Here is a 20,280-nt window from a genome sequence, read left to right as displayed (position 1 = left end):
TCTCAAAAGTTGATGACAACTCCAAACATTTCAAATATTTTCTAAAATTCGATTTTCTAAATTATTCCGATTTTCGCCACTTTGAAAAAAGTCGTCGCGACAAACCCCAAAAATAGATATCAATGTCGATAAGGGAAAAGAGTAGGTCAAGTCGAAAATTGATTGCAACTTGCTACACGAGACTGCTTAATCAAGACACACATCACGACTAAAGGTGTGTTGTTCCTCTCTTTAAGTCATCCTCTGCGCAGCTTCCTTCGCAAGAAGCCTCTCCTTTGCTTTGGTTCGGGCTTGTGACTTGGAGCCCATGATTCCGCCTCCCCACTTCTTTCTATTCTCATCGTTCTTGTCGTTGAAGTTGGTCTGCAATGTACAGCACAAGTGGATAAAACGACGTCTAACTTCGAATATATTGCAGGCATATTCTTACCTTGATTGCCTCGAGGATTTTGCTGAATTCCATCTTATCCTCGTTCTTGACCGTGGTCAAGCACAAGCCAGACGCAGTTTTCTTGTGGACAATCTGCAGTAGTACACCAACACAAATAAGTGACCTTGTCATTAGCTCCGTAAATTGGCAGAAAATTAAGGAAATATCGTAGGAGTTTACCGATCCCAAACGTGCTTTTCCCTTAACTATGCAGTAAGGGACCTCCATTTTCCTGCACAAAGCCGGGAGCCACACTGCCAACTCTATGGGATCAACATCATGGGCAATAACAACCAATTGTGCCTTATTCTGCAGAGTATATTACAGAAGAATTATTATTTTTAAGTGCTTCAAAATGATAAAAGTACAGTACTACACTTGCTACACTGATGATACTAAGAAATTAAAGGGCAACCTGCTCGATAAGGTATGTAACATGGTTAAGACCATATTTCACCACAATTGGTTTCTTAGACTCGGGTGCTTTGCCTTCAGCCTCGGCCTGGGCCTTTTTCAGGAGACGTTCCTTCTTGGCCAACTTGTCCTCTGGCTTGTACTTGAGGAGTAACTTTAACAGATTTGTTGCTGTAACAGGACACAAGATGACACAAGGTTTTATATTACTTCATTTGGCGACATTTGGTTTCTTGTCCTCTGGCTACATTTGTAATGGCGTTGCATTGCTTCACATCGTTTTATATTACTTCTTAGCCAATCATTTTTTGTTTAGGGTAAACTACAAGGGTGACCATTTAACTATTGTCCTTTTTCACTTTGACTACCGATGTTTCGATTTAATCAATCAGATCTCCTAACTATTTAAATGCTTCAATCAAGCCGTTGTCCGTTAACTTTTAACAGATGACGTGACGTGATAGTTAAAAGATTTGGTATAAGTGCATATTTGGTCCTCAATATTTATACATTATATCAATTTGGTCTGAATTTAATTTAATTAAAACAAAACTTAATTTTCAACTATATTGTACGTGTTAGTATATGGTTGGAGGATATTTTCATATTTATTTATTTATTTAATCTAATTTATATTTCCTCCAATAAGATGACGACACACCTTATTAAGTGAGAAAATGAAAGGTCTAAATAATGCACCAAACAGGAATTGAACTTCTGTTGCACCCCAATTCCGTGGCTAACATTTTCTTGATTTTATTTAAGGGATTAAATTAAAATATCGGTTAAATTAAGGGACCAAAATGAATTTTTAATTAAATTTAGGTCTAAATCACATAGTTTAAAAAGTTGAATGACCAATGGCATGATTTTACCATTTCCTTAATGGTTGGGTTTAAAACCCAAAAATTCTGAAACTTTCCATATAAGGAAAGCTTATATCTTTATCTCTGGCTTCCTATTTTAAAAACTTTTCTCTGGAAAATTTTAAACGACGTTTTGTGGTCGTTCATAGCTCTATTTTTGACACTTCCTATACCATTGAATCATTACATTGTCTCGAATTCATCGGTGATGTTTTTGTTGTCGTAGCCACCCACGTATGAAGGGGTGAACAACATCAAGTTTTCGATGTAGTGTAAACGAACTCTCCACCATTCAGCGTTGTGAACCGAGTTAGGTAAGTGCCTTAAAACGCTTCAAAATATTTTTATAATTTTTTTCGGCCCAATGTGAACTCACATGTGCCCTCACGTGCCATCGTTGTGCGTGGGAAGAACCCAACCCGTCCGCTCCAACTCTTGATTCCCCAAATCGACCAAACTGAATCGGTCTAGACCTACCTAATTGAATTGGACTAAATCAGTCCAATTGAAATGGATTGTTGACTGTTGATTGTCGTTGATCGTTTACTGCATTTACCGTTTATCGGTGTTGACTTTGACAGCCGTTAACTTTTTCTGAAAACATTCATTTTGATGTTTTTCGATGTTCTAAGTCCGATTTTACAGTCCATTTCTCCAAATTATGGTTTGAAGGCCCCAAAATAACCCATTAATCTGAAAATGCTTAGTATTTTTAGCATTTCTACATGATTACTTGGGTATTTAATCTATAATTGATATGTGATTATATTTTTATGAAGACACTCATGATTCCCCTTACCGAGGGTTGGCTAGGTCTGACTCTTCCTATCCAGTAGATCTATACGGTCCGAGTTCTTCGAGCATTACTCGTATGTTTATGTAAATTATTTAATTAAATTTTATTATTTAATTTACTAGGATTTTGATATCGTTCTTCTGACTCGTAGAATCTGACACTACCGCAGACCGTAATAGGTAGACCCGATATTAGGATACCGTACTAGACTTCTTATATCGATACAAATGTGTTCATGACGATTTTAAATATTTTGACTGCATGGTATCTATTTTACTGTATGCATTGAATTTTGATATCTGATTTCTCGTTTCTAGCATGACCTATGGTTACTATATTTATGTATCTGATTTTGAAAAATATAATATTTTAATGTTTTAAAGACTTAAACCAGTATTTTCATTCAAATTCATGCATAGTTATTATCATTAGTGGGTATTATTGGATGAAGTATCTCATGCCTAGTCTCTGACTTGTAAGACCTTATCGTATGTTCCTCTGTTTTGTGCATAGAATAAGTCCTTACCACATGTCCTTATACTATCAATATAAGGTCCTTATCGGGTGTACATGTTGATGTATGATTTAGGGGAGCCTACACGTTCTGGTGTTCGGATGAGGGTAGTGTTCATGTTTTAAAATCATGTTTTATAAATAAATTTTTACCAAAGTATTTATCTAAATGTTTTATACACCGCATGGAGCACACTGAGTTTTTTATCTCACTCTTTAATTTTTAATTTTTCATATACTTTCCGAATGTTTTATACACCGTAAGGAGTACAATGTTTTTTTTAGTTTACTCTTTAATTTTTAAATTTTCAGATACTATCCGACAGTATGGTAGCCGACATGGCGTCAAGAGGATCGACTATTCTCAATTTTGTATTGTTGTATATTTCTACATACTCATCTCTGTTATATTTTGGTGACACGCGTTTTTATTACTGTTCTTATGTATTTGGAGTACCAATATTATTTTCTGAATATGTTTTTATATGGATCCCCGATGTCTGTATATGTATATACGTTTACCGTTTGAATCTTACCGTTATATCTATTTTAAATCTGAAAAAGGATTTCCTGAAATTAATATGTGACTGTCTAGATTCGATCGTAACATCCAGGTCAGGTCTAGGGGTTACAACTTCATTCAATAAGGTGAAATGCAATCACTTTGAACCGCTAAGCTAAACAAGTCATTTGGTTTCAAATTACAACATATTTTAGATATCTTAATCCGGTTAAAGATAGAAAAAAAAAAGATTGTAAATGCAAATTAGGGATTCAAAACAAGGATGGAATAACTTTGACCATGAAATCCAATCACATATTTGAATATAATTTAGAATATTTTTTTATATATTTTAATTTTTAATGGAATAAATAATTCTTAATTTTTTTATTAACTATATTTTACAATAGTTTTATATATTTATATTATTGTTAATGGAAAAAATATTTTTATATTTATTAACTATAATTTACAATTTTTTACATATTTTTAATTTTTGTTAACGAAAGAAATAGTTCTTAATCTGTTTTCATTAATTATAATTTGCAATATTTTTGTAAATCTTAATTTTATTTATTAATTATAATTTAATAATTATATATAATATTAAATTATAGTTAATGGAAGAAATAATTTCTAATATTATATATATATTTGGATAAGTAATTTCTAATATTATATAAATATTAAATTATAATTAATAAATACAATTCAAAATTATTTCATTAATAAACATTAAAATATAAAAAAATATTGTAAATTATAGTTAATAAATTAAAATTAAGAATTATTTTCCCATTAAAAACTAAAATATAAAAATGTTGTAAATTATATTCTAATATATTATTGGATTTAATGGTTAAAGTAATTTCATCCTTGTTTTGATCCCAATTTGCATTTTCAATTCTTTTTTTCTCTAACCGAAATAAGATATCTAAAATATGTTGTTGTTTGAAACCAAATTACTTGGTTAACTCAGTGGTTCAAGACTTTGTATTTCACTTTTGGTTGCATTGTTCTAGCCTTTCATTTTCTCACTTAATAAGGTGGCGACACATGTCAATATTTGATTGGAAAAAATAAATTAGATTAAATAAATAAATAATTACGAAAATATCTTCTAACCAGGTATTGATGTGTGTCACAATCTAATTGAAAATTAAATATTATTTTAGCTAAATTAAATTATGATCAAATTGATAGAATATATAAATATTAAGGATCAAATATGCAATTATACCAAGGTTTTTAACTGTCACATCACCTCATCCATTAAAGTTAACGTACAATGGCTTAATTGAAGTATTTAAATAGTTAGATGGTCTGGTTGATTAAATCGAAGCATCAATTTTCAAAGTAAAAAAAAGACAATAGTTAGGCGATCACCCGTGTAGTTTATCATTTAGTTTGATATTGTATGGGTAAACTATGTATTTAATATCTAAATCATATGTAATTAAATCGATTTTATCCGTTTTAGTACTTAAACTTTTAATTTTTTTCAAAATCATATGTAACGTTTAATTTTTGTTTTATTAAAAATTTAACGAAACTTTTGCACATGACATTTCTATGAGTAAAGTACATCATTGCTCCCTTAACTACATTCTCACTCTTATTTTGGTCATTAAAGTTTAAAATTATTCAATTTAACTACTCATATTTCAAATTGCTCATGTTTTAATCACTCTAATTTATTTTATTAATAATATTTTGTGAGATGATATTTTTTATTTTTATTTTTATTAATATATAATTAAAATAAAAAATTAAATTTGAAAGTTAGAGTGATTAAATTAGAAGTAATTTGAAAGTTAAATAATTAAATTTAAAAGAATAAACTTCAATGACCAAAATACGAGTGAGAATATAGTTGAGCGATGAATGATATAATTTACCTATAATATTAAGTTTTTAATGTTGAGATATTAAAACAAAATAAAAATAAAATATTAAATATGATTTTGAAAAAAATTAAAATATTAAATATTAAAACAAATAAAAATTGATAATTTAAATTTTAAAGGTTTATTTATGAAAACGGGTTTAGGGTTTAAGAAATGCCGCTCTCTCAAGAAAGTTATTTTTGGTTGCCCGCTCGTTCCTCTTATTCTCATCTCCATCGCGCCAATTTTACGCCTATCACTTTGATTTTCCTCTTTCATGTCCACTGCTCCGCACTTCATCACTCACCATTTATACTAATTTTCTCTTGATCTGTTAGGGTTTTCATTTCGATTTTAGGGTTTTGGGGAAACTGCTCGGTTGGTGGTTTCTATGGCGAGGGAAACCCTAGACGAGAAGAAAACGGAGGAAGAGGAGGCTACTCCGGTTAAAGGTGAAGAGGAAGAGGAGAGAGAGAAGGTAAACGGTGGGGAATGTAAGGAGGTTTTCGAAAAAGGGGATTCTCGGCAAACTGAGGAAAAAATGGAAGTTGGCGAGAAAGGGAAAGAGGAAGGGAATGAAGAGAAGGAGAAGGAAGTGGAAGAAGAGGAAGGAAAGGAAGAGGAACTGAAAGAGGTGGAGGGAGTGGAAGATGAAGAAGAGAGTGAAGATGAAGGAACTAAAAGTGCTAAAGGTAGTGGTCGAAAGGGAAGCTCAAGGAAGCCCGGTCGAGATTCGGCTGAGAAGAAAGAGCCTGTGACGCCGAGTAGTGATAGGCCTACAAGGGAAAGAAAAGTCGTGAAAAGGTACTCAGCTCCTTCCGTTGCCAGGTCTTCCTCGGCCAAACCTTTTTTAATTGAAAAGGTATCGTTCTCGTTAAGAATTCGGTTTCCCTTTTCACTCCATTTTCCTCATTTTCACTCCAATCATCTGTCTTGCTCTCAGGGTCGCGGTACACAGCTTAAAGATATTCCGAATGGTATGCATCTACTCTAATTGTTAAATATTTTATTTGAATTTCGAGAGATCTGATTGAGCTTCAATCTATCGATTTTGGGTTATTTTTATGTCATCTGGTCTAGGTTATATACAGACTACAACTTAGAACTTAGTTAATTTGGTACTTAACAATAACTAAAGTGCATTTTAGTTTTTGCCGATGCAAACTAACTGAGACTTGGTTGGTTGTTATGCATTTGAGTTTTATATTTTAGGAAGCAGAACAATCAGTCTCCATGAAACCTGTCAATATAGATGTGAGTAATGACATTCAAAGCCATAAAACGAGGTTAAATGGTTTCCATGTGCAGTTGTTGAGTTTGAATAAATGCTATGATAAATTCTTAAAATCGGAGGAATCCTTGGTCAATATCTAAAACTTAAAATTTTGTATAATCAGATAAATATGAACACTTTTGAACTGCTATGATAACCTATTTGTTTTTTGATGATAATCTTTGCAATTATTTATTTTCGACTTTTGGGAAACCATGTTAGCCTGATAGCCTCTTCAATACCTGTTGTCAGGACTCAGGAGTTCATTCCCGTAGTTTCATTGTGGATTGTCATGGTTGGTAGGAATTTTATAGGTACTTGAATTGCTTGGAAATTTGTGGATGAGATGTATTTAACTGCTGTCAAGATTAGCATGTTACTGCTAGCCTCTTGCAGTTTTCATTTAATAATTGACACATTATTCTCTTGGATGATAGAGAGATTCTATCGATGCTCTTTTGATGCATTATTCTTCGAAATGACAATTTTTTACGGTTATTAAACATTTCTGTTACTGCAGTGCAGAGTCTGGCCTATTTATTTTATAGTTTTGTACATTGTTTCAGTGGCTTTCAAACTGTCTAAGAGAAAAGCTGATGACAATCTGCAGATGCTTCATGTGATACTCTTTGGAAAGAAAGTAAAGGTGATGAAGTTATATTTTCTTGTTGTTCCATTATCCTTTCTTCGATACTAATCATATTTTTCCATCTACAGCCTTACAGTTTGAAGAGAAACATTGGCCAATTTTCTGGCTATGTTTGGGTTGAGAATGAGGTATTTTATTTATCTTGTAAAAGCTGGTTTCTTTCTTTTTTCCCGTTGTCTGGATGCATGGGTCTCTCGTTGCATTTCATTAGTCAAAATAGATTTAATTGAAGATACATTGCCCATGCTTGACCTTGGGAATGAGCTGTTATTCATCAAGCGAAAATCTCTTAATGCCCGTTGTTTTTTATTTTTTTCAGCGGGAAAAGCAAAAAGCAAAAATAAGGGAAAAAATTGAAAATGTGTTAAAGAAAAATTGGTTGATTTCTGTGATTTGCTGAATATTCCAATTGCAAAGGCTACTGTAAGAAAGGTCAGTAAGAAATATATAAAATGTACCATTATTTATGTAATGGATCTGCTTATTTATTTGAGTGTAAGTCTTTTCTCTTTTGAAGGAGGAAGTCTCTGCTAAATTATTGGAATTTCTAGAATCCCCCCATGCTACTACAGACATTCTTCTTGCTGACAAGGAACAGGTGCAATGCTATTTGAAATTCTTTTGCATGTTATGAAGTATTTGGCATGATTAATTGTCAATTTGGATCTGAATGGGATTCTTTATCCTTGTTTCATAAGGGTAAAAAGCGTAAAGCTACACCAAGCAAAAGCATTGGTTATGGGGAGGCTTTGGATACATCAGCTAAGGTTTGTCTTGTTTGATTTTGCTCCTTTTTATGTATATCTTGTTGTTATCTATTAAATCCTTCTATGATTATCTGGTAGTGCTTGTTCCTGCATGTATCCCCGTTCTGTTTTGTACTTTATATTTTATTAATTCTGTCTTATTTCTTTTTAAAATATCTTTCATTGTGTATCATTTTACCTGCTCCAGTGCTGAGTTTAAAATTGCTTTGATCAATGTGGTGTGATAAATTTTGATTTTGTTTTTTTTTGCTGATAAGAATGAAGTTTAAGAATTGTTGTTATGTTGTCTTGTTTTTGCAAGGGCTGGTAATTGATCTTGGTTGATCAAAAGTTGGTGCTCTCAAGACTTGATCTAACATTTCTATTTAGTTTGTTTTATGAAACTTTACTGGCTGCTGTGTCTTTATTGTCTGTTCTTGGATTTTTATTGTTAATATAGGTGTTAACTTGTTTTTTGTCCAGTCATGGGGAGATTGTTCATTGAAGTTTGTCAAAATATTTGAGGTTTTGTTCTCGTTACATATTGGTTCTGTAGTTCATTTATTTGGGTTATAGATACTCTTGGTGGTTTGATTAAAGGTTGGAGTATTTTCCCATGACTTTTTGTAGATTCAGAATAAATTATGTTTCTTCGCTTGCTAAGTCATGAATGGTCTTCAATGAATTGTGGTTCCTATGTGTTTATGGGAAAAACTGTGTTTGTTTATGGTTTATATCCGTTTCTCTGTAATTATTTTGTTTTCCCGAATCTTGTGATAATTTTCATTATCGTACTTGCTAAGGTTCATTGTGTGCATTTCACCTGGTATGGTTTGCTATGATGTTCCACTTGCAGATGAGTTGGTGCTTGTAAGTACCATAGGCAAGAATGCTTGGTTTTTTTACCTTTTGTTTGGTGGGTTAAAACATTGTTGCCTATGCAGCTATGTCCATAGATGTTGTCTAGCAAACAAAACCCGTACAAACTTTGGTTTTTCGAAAAGAAAAAAAGGAAGAGAGGAAAAAGATAGCTAGTAAATTTCTACCAGATTAAGAATGTCCTACATGAATCTAGCTGGGGATCACTGCTTAAGAATGATATTTCCCCCTCATTTTCTGTTTTCTTGTCTCTGCGCTATTTTTAATTTCTGGAATTTATTGGGGCTGAGAAAGCTTGATGCTTGTTATTTTGTTTCAAAATTTGTTCCACAGAAGCGACTAAGAGCGCCCCAAGGTGGGGAAAAGCGTAAGCGTTCATCCAAAGCTGAGGAAGATGAAGATGATGATAAAGTTGAATCCCCTGTCTCTAGAGATGATTCTCATGAAGATGATGCTGACACTGCTCCTAAAGAAGAGAATGGTGACGAAGAGACTAAATCAGAGGAGGAAGAAGAGCCCAAAAAGTCAAGTGAAAAAAGTACTTCAAAAAAGACAGCAACAGAGAGTCCCGAGTCTAAAAGCAAGGATAAATCCACATCCGGAAAGAAGGCTACCCCTGCAAAATCTGGCAAAAAGTCCTCAGGATCAACTTCAAAGCAGGATGTCAGTGATGGTGGAAATTCTGGTTCTAAATCGAAGGGTTGTGCGTCAAAGAAACCAAAGGTTGAAAAGGAAAGCTCTAAGGGTAGTTCCACCAAAGACAATGCTGCTGGCAAAAAGAAAACAAACAAGTCATCAGAAAAGGTTTCTGCTAAGTCGCAAGGTAGGTTTTGCTAAATATTGATGTTTTATGTTTGCATAATATTAAAAGAAGAGATATATTTGAAGTGGCTTGCTGTTCTTTTATTCAACGCCTTTGTGTTATACGGTTGCAACAGGTAAAGGAAAAAGTGGCAAGAAACCTAAACCTGAGCCTACCAGGGAAGAGACTCATGATGTTGTGGTCAATATTCTAAAAAAAGTGGACTTCAACACTGTAAGTATTATTTTTAATTATTTTATCTGTTCAATTTGGATGTGAAATGAATGATTAGATTCAGATTTTCAGTGCTAAAATTGTGTGCTTATGATGCAGGCAACGTTATCTGATATCCTTCGACAACTTGGTATGTTTCACGGGACGTTGTTAAAGTATTTAAATTACAATATTGATTTTTATACTTGAATAATTATAAGATTTGGATGATCTCAGGTACTCACTTTGGGCGGGATTTGATGCACCGGAAAGCCGAGGTGAAGGACATTATTACGGAAGTGATAAATAACATGTCTGATGAGGATGAGGATGAGGAAGGGGAAGAAAGTGAGGAGAATGCCGATACAAGCGGTGGTGCCGATAAAGATGGTGATGGAGATGACTAGTTTCACCATATGTAACTTGTGACATGTGCACGGTCATAGGTAATTATCTGATCCCCCATGGGGTTTGATTTTCATTTGTGATAGAATACTAGAATTGGCCTAGTGATTTTAGATGGTGGGATTGTAACTCCTGTAGTAACTTAATTGTAGTAGTATGTATGGTTGTAGTTGAGATTTGCCTAGTTTCTCATAGCGAACATCTTGTTATTTTATCAGGCTGAGGTTTCAAAGATTACATTTTGATAAGAGTTTTATGAGCATTTCTCAATACTAAAAACAATTTAAAATTGGTTCCATTGTTAGGTGCTTGGTTGATGTTCGATTTGGATTGATTTAACTCGAATTATAGCTCGATTTGAGATCTCAACGAGTTGAATAGAGCTTAATTTGATTCAATAGGTTTGTGAGCATTTCGTTAATTCTTTTTTATAATTTTTTAGTTGTTACCAACAATTTTTGGTTTTTGTAGAAACTTATAGTTGACTTAGAACATCTTAATAGCGAAGAACTTACACTAATTTTTGGTTAGTTTGTTTACAAACTTGAATCATGTAAATTAAACTAAAGTATTTTATCAATATTACTTAAAGAACGGGACATGATCCAATATAACCGTAAACATGTATAATGTTTAGCTCCTAAAAAACAATATTTTCTTGATAAAAATTGTTTGTTCATATAATTAATTTTTAGTTTTGAAGTATTTCTCGTACTACTAAAGGCTTTGAAACTTAATCATCTATAAATGAAAGTGAAAATTACTTCCTACAAGTGTTTGATTTAAAATTTTCAATCGACATAGTGATTGTGTCAAATTAAAATGTTATAATTTAATTATATGGAATTGACATTACTCTAGGTATAGTGAAGTAGAGTTTAAAACGTCTAACTACATATTCCAATTTGAACAATTACCTAATTTCATAAAAGCAAAATTAGGATGAGTAAATTTAAAATGTACTAAAAGTACATAAACTTACAAGTTACAACATTGTGTAACCTTTTCCATAATAAATATATTCTTGATAATTATCCATTTTGAAGGCAACGATGTTTTATGACACTTTTTTTTTTACTTATTTTATGATAAGACATTTCAGATATGACTTTCATAAACAAATAATACTTATAAGATGTCCAAAAACTTAAATATTAATTTATGAAATTAAATGAAGAGACAAAGAGCAAAATATAACCAATTTCATTAGAAGTTAAAAAGTTGACAAACAAAAGCCAATTTTGTAAAAATATTTTTTTTCAAAATTAGATAATGTATTCAAACGAGACCTATTTTTTTAAAATAATATTAAAAATTGGAATTAATTGTTTGATATTTAATTAAAAAATGAATAGTTTAGTTTACAAATTTTAACATACTCAAACCATATTTTGTTTTATAGCCTTGCACATGTAAAGTAAACAAAAGTCTAACATCAAGGCTCAAAATTATGTATTTCATTTTTTTCAAAGTTAATCTTCAAAATAGTTTAATAAATTATAAAAAAAAGCGGACTCACACCCGGAGTAAGCGTTAGAGTTGTACGTCTTTGAGACTTCAATATTTTATTGGAATTTTGAAACAGATCTAATAGAAAGTATGAATAAGTAAACTTTTTATGTTTGACACCTCGTGTAGTTTTATATAGCTTTAATGATGATTGCTTAGCATTTTTACTTGAAATAAAGATAAATATCGTGTACGTTCAAGTGTAATGCACACATCCGAAACGAATAAGTCAAAATACTTAAAATGTTACCACGTACGTGTTGTTTATCCTTCTTTTAAGGTATATTTTTCTTTAAAAAATAATAATATAAATATTTCTTAATAACTTAGAATTAATATGAAATGGATGCATTTATATAAAATGAAAAAATACATAAGGTACATTCACTTTTTTTATTGTAAGCCAACACTTAAACCGTAGGAGTAGGGTTTTCTGGTACAGGAGTAGAACATGCAGCCGGATTTTGTTGAGAACCACACCCAACATCAATATGGAGTACTCCATGCAAGATGGACGAACCCGAAGGTCTAACCTCACACCAAGCAGATCCAATCACGTAAGGTGAATCAGTGGCGGATCCATAAATATTTTTTAGGGTGGGCACACATACGTTAACAACATAATTTTTTTTAAATGTGTTGAGTACAAATAAAATTTCATGATGGTCACATTTCGTAAAATAAATAACTAATCGAAGAAAATTCAGATTTTAAGGTGGGTACGAAAAATTTTTAGGGTAGACACCATCAATAAAATAAATAATTAATCAAAAAAAATTCGAATTTTAAGATAGACACGTGCCCATCCTCATCACGCTGCGGCTCCGCAATGAGAAATGAGTGAACGATCTTATCATGTGATTCATGTCCGTTTAATGAAGAAAAGGAAAAAAATGTTGTAATGGGCCGATGTCCATTTACAGGGTTCGTCGGCCCACATATTTTGATAATTGGTCCGCCCAATTCGGTTCCTTGGTTTGCTATTGGCTGATCCTTCTTACGATTTCACCATTTTCTTATCTTCTTTATACTGCCTGAAAGAAGATCACTGACGAAAACAAAGAGAAAAAATGGCGGCCTCAATGAGCGGAATCGGAGTTGGGTTAGGCCTATCTTGTTCTTCCAACCTTTCTAAGCCTCTTCATCCTACTTCACAATCCTCTGGTTTTCGCGTCAAGATGACTGTTTCCGTTGAAGATAAGAAGAATTTCACCCTTCAGAAATCTGAAGAAGCTTTCAACGCTGCCAAGGTAATTCTGTCTTCTTCTGCATAGTTTTAATCTTTGCCAAGTGAAGCCGAATTTTGTTTAAATTCAAGCCATTCGATTGATTCTCAATCTGGGTTTGTTTGGGGCTGGCTGAATTCATATGAAGTTTAGCATGTTTGATTTCTGATTAGTCATGGATGAAATGAGCATAATTTTTTAGAGTAATATAGTAATATTTTAGGTTAAAATTGAAAATGTTATGTTATCAGTAACAAATAACATAAATTGTAGGACTATTCCGTAACAAATTTGGTAAATTGTATAATTATTTGGGTTGTAATCTAAAATCTTAACGTTAAAACATTCTCAGTTTAGGGTTTAGGGTTTAGGATTTAGGGTTTAAAGTTTATTACTAGTTGTGTAACTTTCTCGAGTAGACAGAAATATTTTAAGTTGAAACCCACCGTAATGTAACATTATCGGTTGTAATCGAAACTATAACCAATCATACACTTTTTAGATTAAAAAGGGAACATTTTAAGTTAAAATTCGTCGTAAATTAACTTTAGGTTAAGCCACCGCACAACAGAACTACCCGATCAGTTATGGATAGCTTGTTCCTTTCCTCTTTCATATCCTACACTGGGTAAATGCTTTTGTGAAGTGTATTTGTGCACTGACTCGTTTAAGGGCTATTTTTTTGGGTCAGAGTCTGATGCCAGGAGGTGTAAATTCACCTGTACGTGCCTTTAAATCTGTTGGTGGACAACCAATTGTGATTGATTCAGTGAAGGGTTCTCACATGTGGGACATTGACGGTAACCATTATATCGACTACGTTGGCTCCTGGGGACCTGCAATCATCGGTCATGCAGATGATCAGGTTAAGTCTTTGACAAATCCCATAACTTCATATGCATTTTGACCTTAACTTCTTGTTATGTGGGATGCAATGTCCATGATGATGCATTATATTATGTTTAGGGTTTGAAACGAGTCGAGTTGAATTTAAATATAGTTGGGTTCGACTTGATTTGAAAAGTGTCAAATTGAACTCGATTCGACTCGAGAACTCACAAGCTTTAAATTGTCTAGTTTGACTTGTACTTGCAATGAAAAATCGAAGCACGACTCGACTAGAAAGTTCACGAGCTTAAAATTTTCAAGCTCGACTCGAAATAGAAAATTGAAGCTCTAATTGAGTTTGAAAAAATTTGAACTCGAAATATTCTCGGACTTAGCTCGATTGAAGCTCAAACTTGACCTTAAGCTTGATCTTAAAGTACATGAAAGCCTTATATTGCAATTTTTATAAAAAAGAACAACGTATAAATGTTAATGTTATTAGCAATTTAATTTAGAAAATCTAAAATTAATATATTATTTTTTTATATTGCTCGCAAGCTTTTCGAGTCGGGTATAAAGTGGCTCGCTTTGTCTCGATAAGAATTCGAGTCTAGTTGGAGCTCGAGTCAAATTCATTCAATTTGAATGTTGACTGAATCGATCTCGAGTAGCTCGCGATTTGTCTCATCTCGTTTATGGTCTTAATTATGTTAACCAAGAGTTGTTAGGTTGGTAATGGAGAGCACATATAATAATTCTTCATGGTTTGCAAATATCTGCAGGTGCTTGCTGCTCTGTCTGAAACAATGAAGAAAGGAACCAGCTTTGGCGCTCCTTGTCTTCTCGAGAACGTTTTGGCCGAGATGGTGATCTCTGCCGTGCCTAGCATCGAAATGGTACGGTTCGTAAACTCGGGTACAGAAGCATGCATGGGCGTGCTGCGGCTCGCGCGTGCGTTTACCGGCCGAGAAAAGCTCATCAAATTCGAGGGTTGTTACCATGGCCATGCTGATCCATTTCTTGTCAAGGCAGGTAGTGGAGTCGCTACCCTAGGACTGCCCGACTCTCCTGGTGTTCCGAAAGCAGCCACTTTTGAAACTCTAACTGCCCCTTACAACGACATATCCGCCGTCGAAAATCTCTTTAACCACAACAAAGGCGAACTTGCAGCCATTATTCTCGAACCCGTTGTTGGCAACTCCGGATTCATTCCACCTAAACCCGACTTCCTTGAAGCCATACGTCGCTTGACCAAGGAAAACGGCACCCTCCTCATATTCGACGAAGTGATGACCGGGTTTCGCTTGTCCTACGGCGGGGCACAGGAGTATTTCGGCATAACACCGGATTTAACAACCCTAGGGAAGATAATTGGTGGTGGTCTGCCTGTTGGTGCATATGGAGGAAGAAGGGACATTATGGAAATGGTGGCACCTGCAGGGCCTATGTACCAGGCTGGTACCTTGAGTGGGAATCCATTGGCAATGACAGCCGGGATACATACACTTAAGCGGTTGATAGAGCCGGGAACGTACGAATACTTGGATAAGATCACCGGAGAACTTGTTCGAGGCATTTTGGATACCGGAAAGAAGACGGGACACGCGATCTGTGGAGGGCATATCTGCGGGATGTTCGGGTTTTTCTTCACAGAAGGACCTGTTCACAACTTTGACGATGCAAAGAAGAGTGATACTGCAAAGTTCGCCAGGTTTCATAGGGGAATGATTGAAGAAGGTGTGTACTTAGCACCTTCACAGTTCGAGGCCGGATTTACGAGCTTGGCACATTCGTCGGAAGACATCGAAAAGACGATTGCAGCTGCCGAGAAAGTTCTTAGCAGGATTTAAGGGTACTTTGGCCTCTTGTTCTTCTTTTCCTGTTGCATGATTTGCCATTTTCTGGGGAATGGTTCTTTGGCTGTTGTCATTTCTTCTGAGAATCTGTATTTGTTACTAATAAACCTTTGTATCTTTGCTGTTAGAGCTTGTTTACATCCTCAGCTTTGACCTCCCTAAAATTTTCAAATTATCATATATTTCAGGTAGGGTATTGTTTTGTCGAGTCTCCCGACTACTAAAATTTATCAAATAGCTCTCCGAATATAGGGTGTTACTTTGTTGAGTCCCTTAACTATTAAAATTACAAAATGATCACCCAACTATTCATATGTTCTAAACTCGTCATTTCGTTAAAAAATTGATGGCAGTCTGAGTTGAATTTTAACATAATGACTGAGATATGATAGTCTTATAGATTATGAGATCAACTTTTATCATATTCTAATCAATATGTTAAAGTCTAGATCAGACTACTCTCAAATTTTTAATAAAAAAAGACGAGTTTGGAACATATGAATAGTCAAGTGATCATTATATAACTTTTAATAATTAGATACTCAACAAAACAACATCATATAATTGAAGGATTATTTTATAACTTTTAAGAGTCAGATGACTTAATAAAGCAAAGCAACATCCTATAGTTGAGGATCATTTGTGGTGTCCTTAACTCTAAAATAAATTATTTTGAATGGTTTAATTAAAAGTTAAAGTCCAATTTTGAACCCAAACTTCAAATCCAATTCGCATAAGGCCCACATATTCAAAGTCATATCCATATTGGTCCACTTTACGACCAAATAAGTTTAAAATGAAACTAAACCAAAATTAACATTAGACTATACCAGGGCCGGCCTTGGGCCGGGCAGGAGGGGTGCCCGTCCAGGACCCATAATATTTTTCATAGTGACTATTAATTTAGAACTACAAGATTTTACAGTAACAATACTCCGTTAAACAATTGATTCTGACAAACAACACTTACTTGACGCTAAATAAATAAATAAATAGGAAATCATTTCTTTTATTTCGTCATGGGCCAAAAAATAAAGAACATAAATAGGGGTCCATTTCTTTTATTTCACCCCGGGCAAAAAAATTCCTAGAGCCGGCCCTGGACTACACAATATTAATAATCTAAAAACTCAATTAACGTGCCCACCCTAGAATTTGATTTTTTTTTTAAAGTTAGTTTTTTATTTTACTGAATGTGTCCGCCCTGAAATTGTATTTGTGTTCATCCCATATGATAATCTTTTATTAATACATATGTGATCGCCTTAAAAAATATTTATGAATCCGCCACTGATTTAAGAGTTGAGGTGGGATTTATGCACACGTGGTCCATTTTGACTCGTTATGTTAAGCAACTCAAAGTTTGATTTACATCGGTGGACTAATAATTTGGTTCAATGTGGCATTTTGGGCATCAAATGGGGACCTATTTAGTTGAGCAATTGCAAGTGCAAAGCAAAAGGTTTTGGTACATGGACCACTTTAATATAATGTTTCAAGGAAAAAACGAAGTCATTAAAATTTAGGAGATTTCTTTCTTTCTTTCTTTAACGTGACCGATCCAAATTGTTCATGAAACACTTGTACATATTTAGAGCGGAGCTAAGATAAAATATTTGGGGGACGGATTACCTAATTTTAAAATATTAAGAGGGTGTTTGGATGGGGGAATGTGGGATTCCCCGGGAATGGAATCCACATTCATCCGTTTTGTTTGGTCGGGAATGTCATTCCCGGTAATGTTTTATTACCAATTGTGGATTTTTTGGGGTATATTACCGGGAATGTCATTACCTCCCTTCCCTTAGGTATTGTAACATTACCGGCGTTTTGGACTAAAATGCCCTTAATTTTTTATTTATTTATTTTCAAAAATATCATTATTCTGTCATTGAATAATAAAAATTCTACGAAGTTTAAATTATAAATTTATCCTTAAATTATTTTAGATTTACAAAAAAATCTATAATTAAAATTTTATATGAAGTTCAGGGGTTAAAATAAAATTTTATCCTTTCATTAAACCTTTTTTATATTTTTAATTTTGTAAAAAAATTATATAAATATTATGAATTTATTTTTTTAAAGAAAATATATAAATATTTTACAATTTGTAATATTATACAAATATATAATAAGGACAATTTGGTCAAATATACATTCCAATAATCTTTATTCCTTTAACCAAACACGGTAATCTTACATTCCTGCAAAACCAACCAAACACAAAATACAACATTCCCAGTAATCCTATTCCCTGGTAATCGTTTATTCCCCACTGGTAATCTTACATTCCGTGAACCAAACGTACCCTAAGGATTTATTAGATATTTAATCTGAAAAATTGGAGGAGACAAAAGTCTAATTTTACTTAAGTTCAAACAAATAAAGACATAGAATGATATTAAATCAAAAAATTTGTCACGGGGCTGTTTTCGATCCCTCTCTCCAGAAGACGTGTCTGATACCACTTTTAAACTCCATAACTTTTCTTTTTCTTTTCAAGCCATGAAATTCTCTCTTACTCGATCTCGTGACATCCTCGTCACAATTGTTCATTCTGCCTATCCGACTCACCTCTCCAAAATGTAGCATATAAACATATAATTAGAAAAGGACACGACAAATACGATACTAATACTTTAAAGATTTTAATAAAACTATTTGAAGTTTGAGATGAACATATAATCCTCAAATCTTTTGATTAAGTTAAGATGATTGCAAAATAACATCTGTTTTAAATACTCTCTCAACCATTTTACAATGAATGCTCAATCACTCTGCTGGAATCGCTGGTGCTCGAACTCGTGACCTTTAAGAACAACAACGATTCCTTTAACCACCCAAATAGGTTGGTTCGTGCTAAAATCCTTCAATTATATGCACGTTTTGATGATTGAATCGATAGAAAGACAAAAGAATATATATATATATATATATCATTGGCATTGCCCTTATGCAGGGCCGTGGCTGGGGCGGCGCAAACTGCGCGACCGCGCAGGACCCCCCAAAAAATGGGGCCCAAAAAAATATATATATATAGTGGCGTTTTACCGATAAACGCCACTATAGATGGACCTATTGCGACGTTTTTTCAAAAAAACGCCACTATTATTGCGGCTTTATTGATAAAACGCAATTATAGATGGATTTATTGCGGCGTTTGTCAAGAAAACGCCACTATTGTTACCCTGAAATCGAATATATCTAAAAAATAGGGGCCTCTTTATACGAATTTGTACAGGGCCCCCGAAAACCCTGCCACGGCCCTGCCCTTATGTCATAGAGAACAATGTGGACAGCCATGGATGAGATATAAAGGGGGGGAAAACAAAAGAAATAAGGTGAAAATGACACAAGATGAACAAAGGAATGGACTTTCCTTACAAATGCACTGCAACTAGGTCATGAAATGGAGAGGTTCACTTTAAGGTAGAAAGAAAAGAAAACATGAAGAAAGACGAGCCATTAGTGCAGTTGTTTTGCTTATGTTTTTTGGGGTCACCTTATCGTCTCAACTTTGCAAAAAGGACAGAAGTAAAAACAAAACAAAAAAATTAGCTAAAGCCATGACGCATGTTTCACTTGCTTGTCCGAAATCTTCTTCCAACTCTTCGTAATTTCAGGCACGGAACGATGCGACGATGATGTAGTTGTCATGAATATGAACATGACTCGACTATAACTCATCGAGTGATTTTAGTAGTAAAATGGAATGTTGGTTTTTCTCTCTCGAAGTTTTGGTTTCGAGTAGTTATGTCAACAATGCATGTTCGTTGGCTATTGAGAAAGAAAATTTTGAACATATACTTAGAGATACAATTTAACCCGAAACCGACAGATTTTGACCCGATTTGATATGATATGATCGGATTTTATTCAAACTCAAAAATAAAATAAAATAAAATTTTAAACCTACTCGAAACCAGAATCTTAAAAAATTATAGCGATAAAAATATGGGCTTAAGATGGGAGTAGTGGCCATGAATATTGTATTTAGAGATGACTACGGGTCAGGTTGGGTCGGGTTCTAGGTCAACTCGAATCGATATGAAAATATGTATCTTTTACTCGAATATGACCTGATCTAAAAGTTATATATCATCTACCCGATTTGACCGGACTCGAAAAATATATATCCTCCATTAAATTCAGACTCGACCTGAATTTTTAGAATATAAATCATACTCGACATGAGTCAGTATAACATAAATTTTTTAAGGAAAATACATTATTATCCCGAATAGAATTAGAATTTTTCACTCTCCACTCGACCCGACTTTACTAAAAAAAATCTGATATAACTCTAATTGAACTTAGATTTTCTTTTAAAAAAAATCTAAATCAGATCATCATCATTTCGAATTAAATTAACTTTCCTAATCGGATCTTGTACCAAAAGGAGCTTTAAAGGATGGGATGTAGCCTGCCTGCCATTTCATTTGACGTCATCTCAATTATCACAACTCTTTTACTACTTGGATCGT

At 33.7% G+C, this 20,280-nt stretch overlaps 2 protein-coding genes and 1 pseudogene across 2 annotated transcripts; 2 read left to right on the top strand and 1 right to left on the bottom strand.

Annotated features, from left to right (window-relative positions):
• Positions 1-209: 209 nt before the first annotated feature.
• Positions 210-1,222, bottom strand: LOC120149319 (60S ribosomal protein L7a-2-like; the record flags this gene model as incomplete). The annotated part of the gene is made up of 5 exons (XM_039162144.1): positions 210-363; positions 431-523; positions 611-739; positions 846-1,015; positions 1,213-1,222. Coding segments are annotated over 5 exons (534 nt in total), but the record flags the coding sequence as incomplete, so codon positions are not given.
• A 4,374-nt stretch (positions 1,223-5,596) lies between these two features.
• On the top strand, positions 5,597-10,603 carry LOC120149281 (annotated as a pseudogene).
• A 2,300-nt stretch (positions 10,604-12,903) lies between these two features.
• LOC120149326 (glutamate-1-semialdehyde 2,1-aminomutase 2, chloroplastic-like) lies at positions 12,904-15,998 on the top strand. The gene is made up of 3 exons (XM_039162148.1): positions 12,904-13,133; positions 13,801-13,974; positions 14,720-15,998. Exons 1-3 carry the CDS (start codon positions 12,954-12,956, stop codon positions 15,785-15,787), a joined length of 1,422 nt encoding a protein of 473 aa, XP_039018079.1. The 5' UTR covers positions 12,904-12,953; the 3' UTR covers positions 15,788-15,998.
• Positions 15,999-20,280: the final 4,282 nt, after the last annotated feature.

The sequence above is a fragment of the Hibiscus syriacus genome, unplaced genomic scaffold (assembly GCF_006381635.1).
Source record: "Hibiscus syriacus cultivar Baekdansim isolate YM2019G1 unplaced genomic scaffold, ASM638163v2 tig00111000_pilon, whole genome shotgun sequence".
Taxonomy (NCBI): domain Eukaryota; kingdom Viridiplantae; phylum Streptophyta; class Magnoliopsida; order Malvales; family Malvaceae; genus Hibiscus; species Hibiscus syriacus.
The sequence above is the reverse complement of the archived record's forward strand: the minus strand, read 5'-3'. Positions and strand labels throughout refer to the sequence as shown.

Coding starts and splice junctions, on each gene's coding strand:
- LOC120149326 (XM_039162148.1), top strand. CDS start 12,954: ATGGCGGCCTCAATGAGCGGAATCGGAGTTGGGTTAGGCCTATCTTGT. Junction 13,134..13,800: donor AAGCTTTCAACGCTGCCAAG/GTAATTCTGTCT, acceptor TTTTTGGGTCAG/AGTCTGATGCCAGGAGGTGT. Junction 13,975..14,719: donor TCGGTCATGCAGATGATCAG/GTTAAGTCTTTG, acceptor AAATATCTGCAG/GTGCTTGCTGCTCTGTCTGA.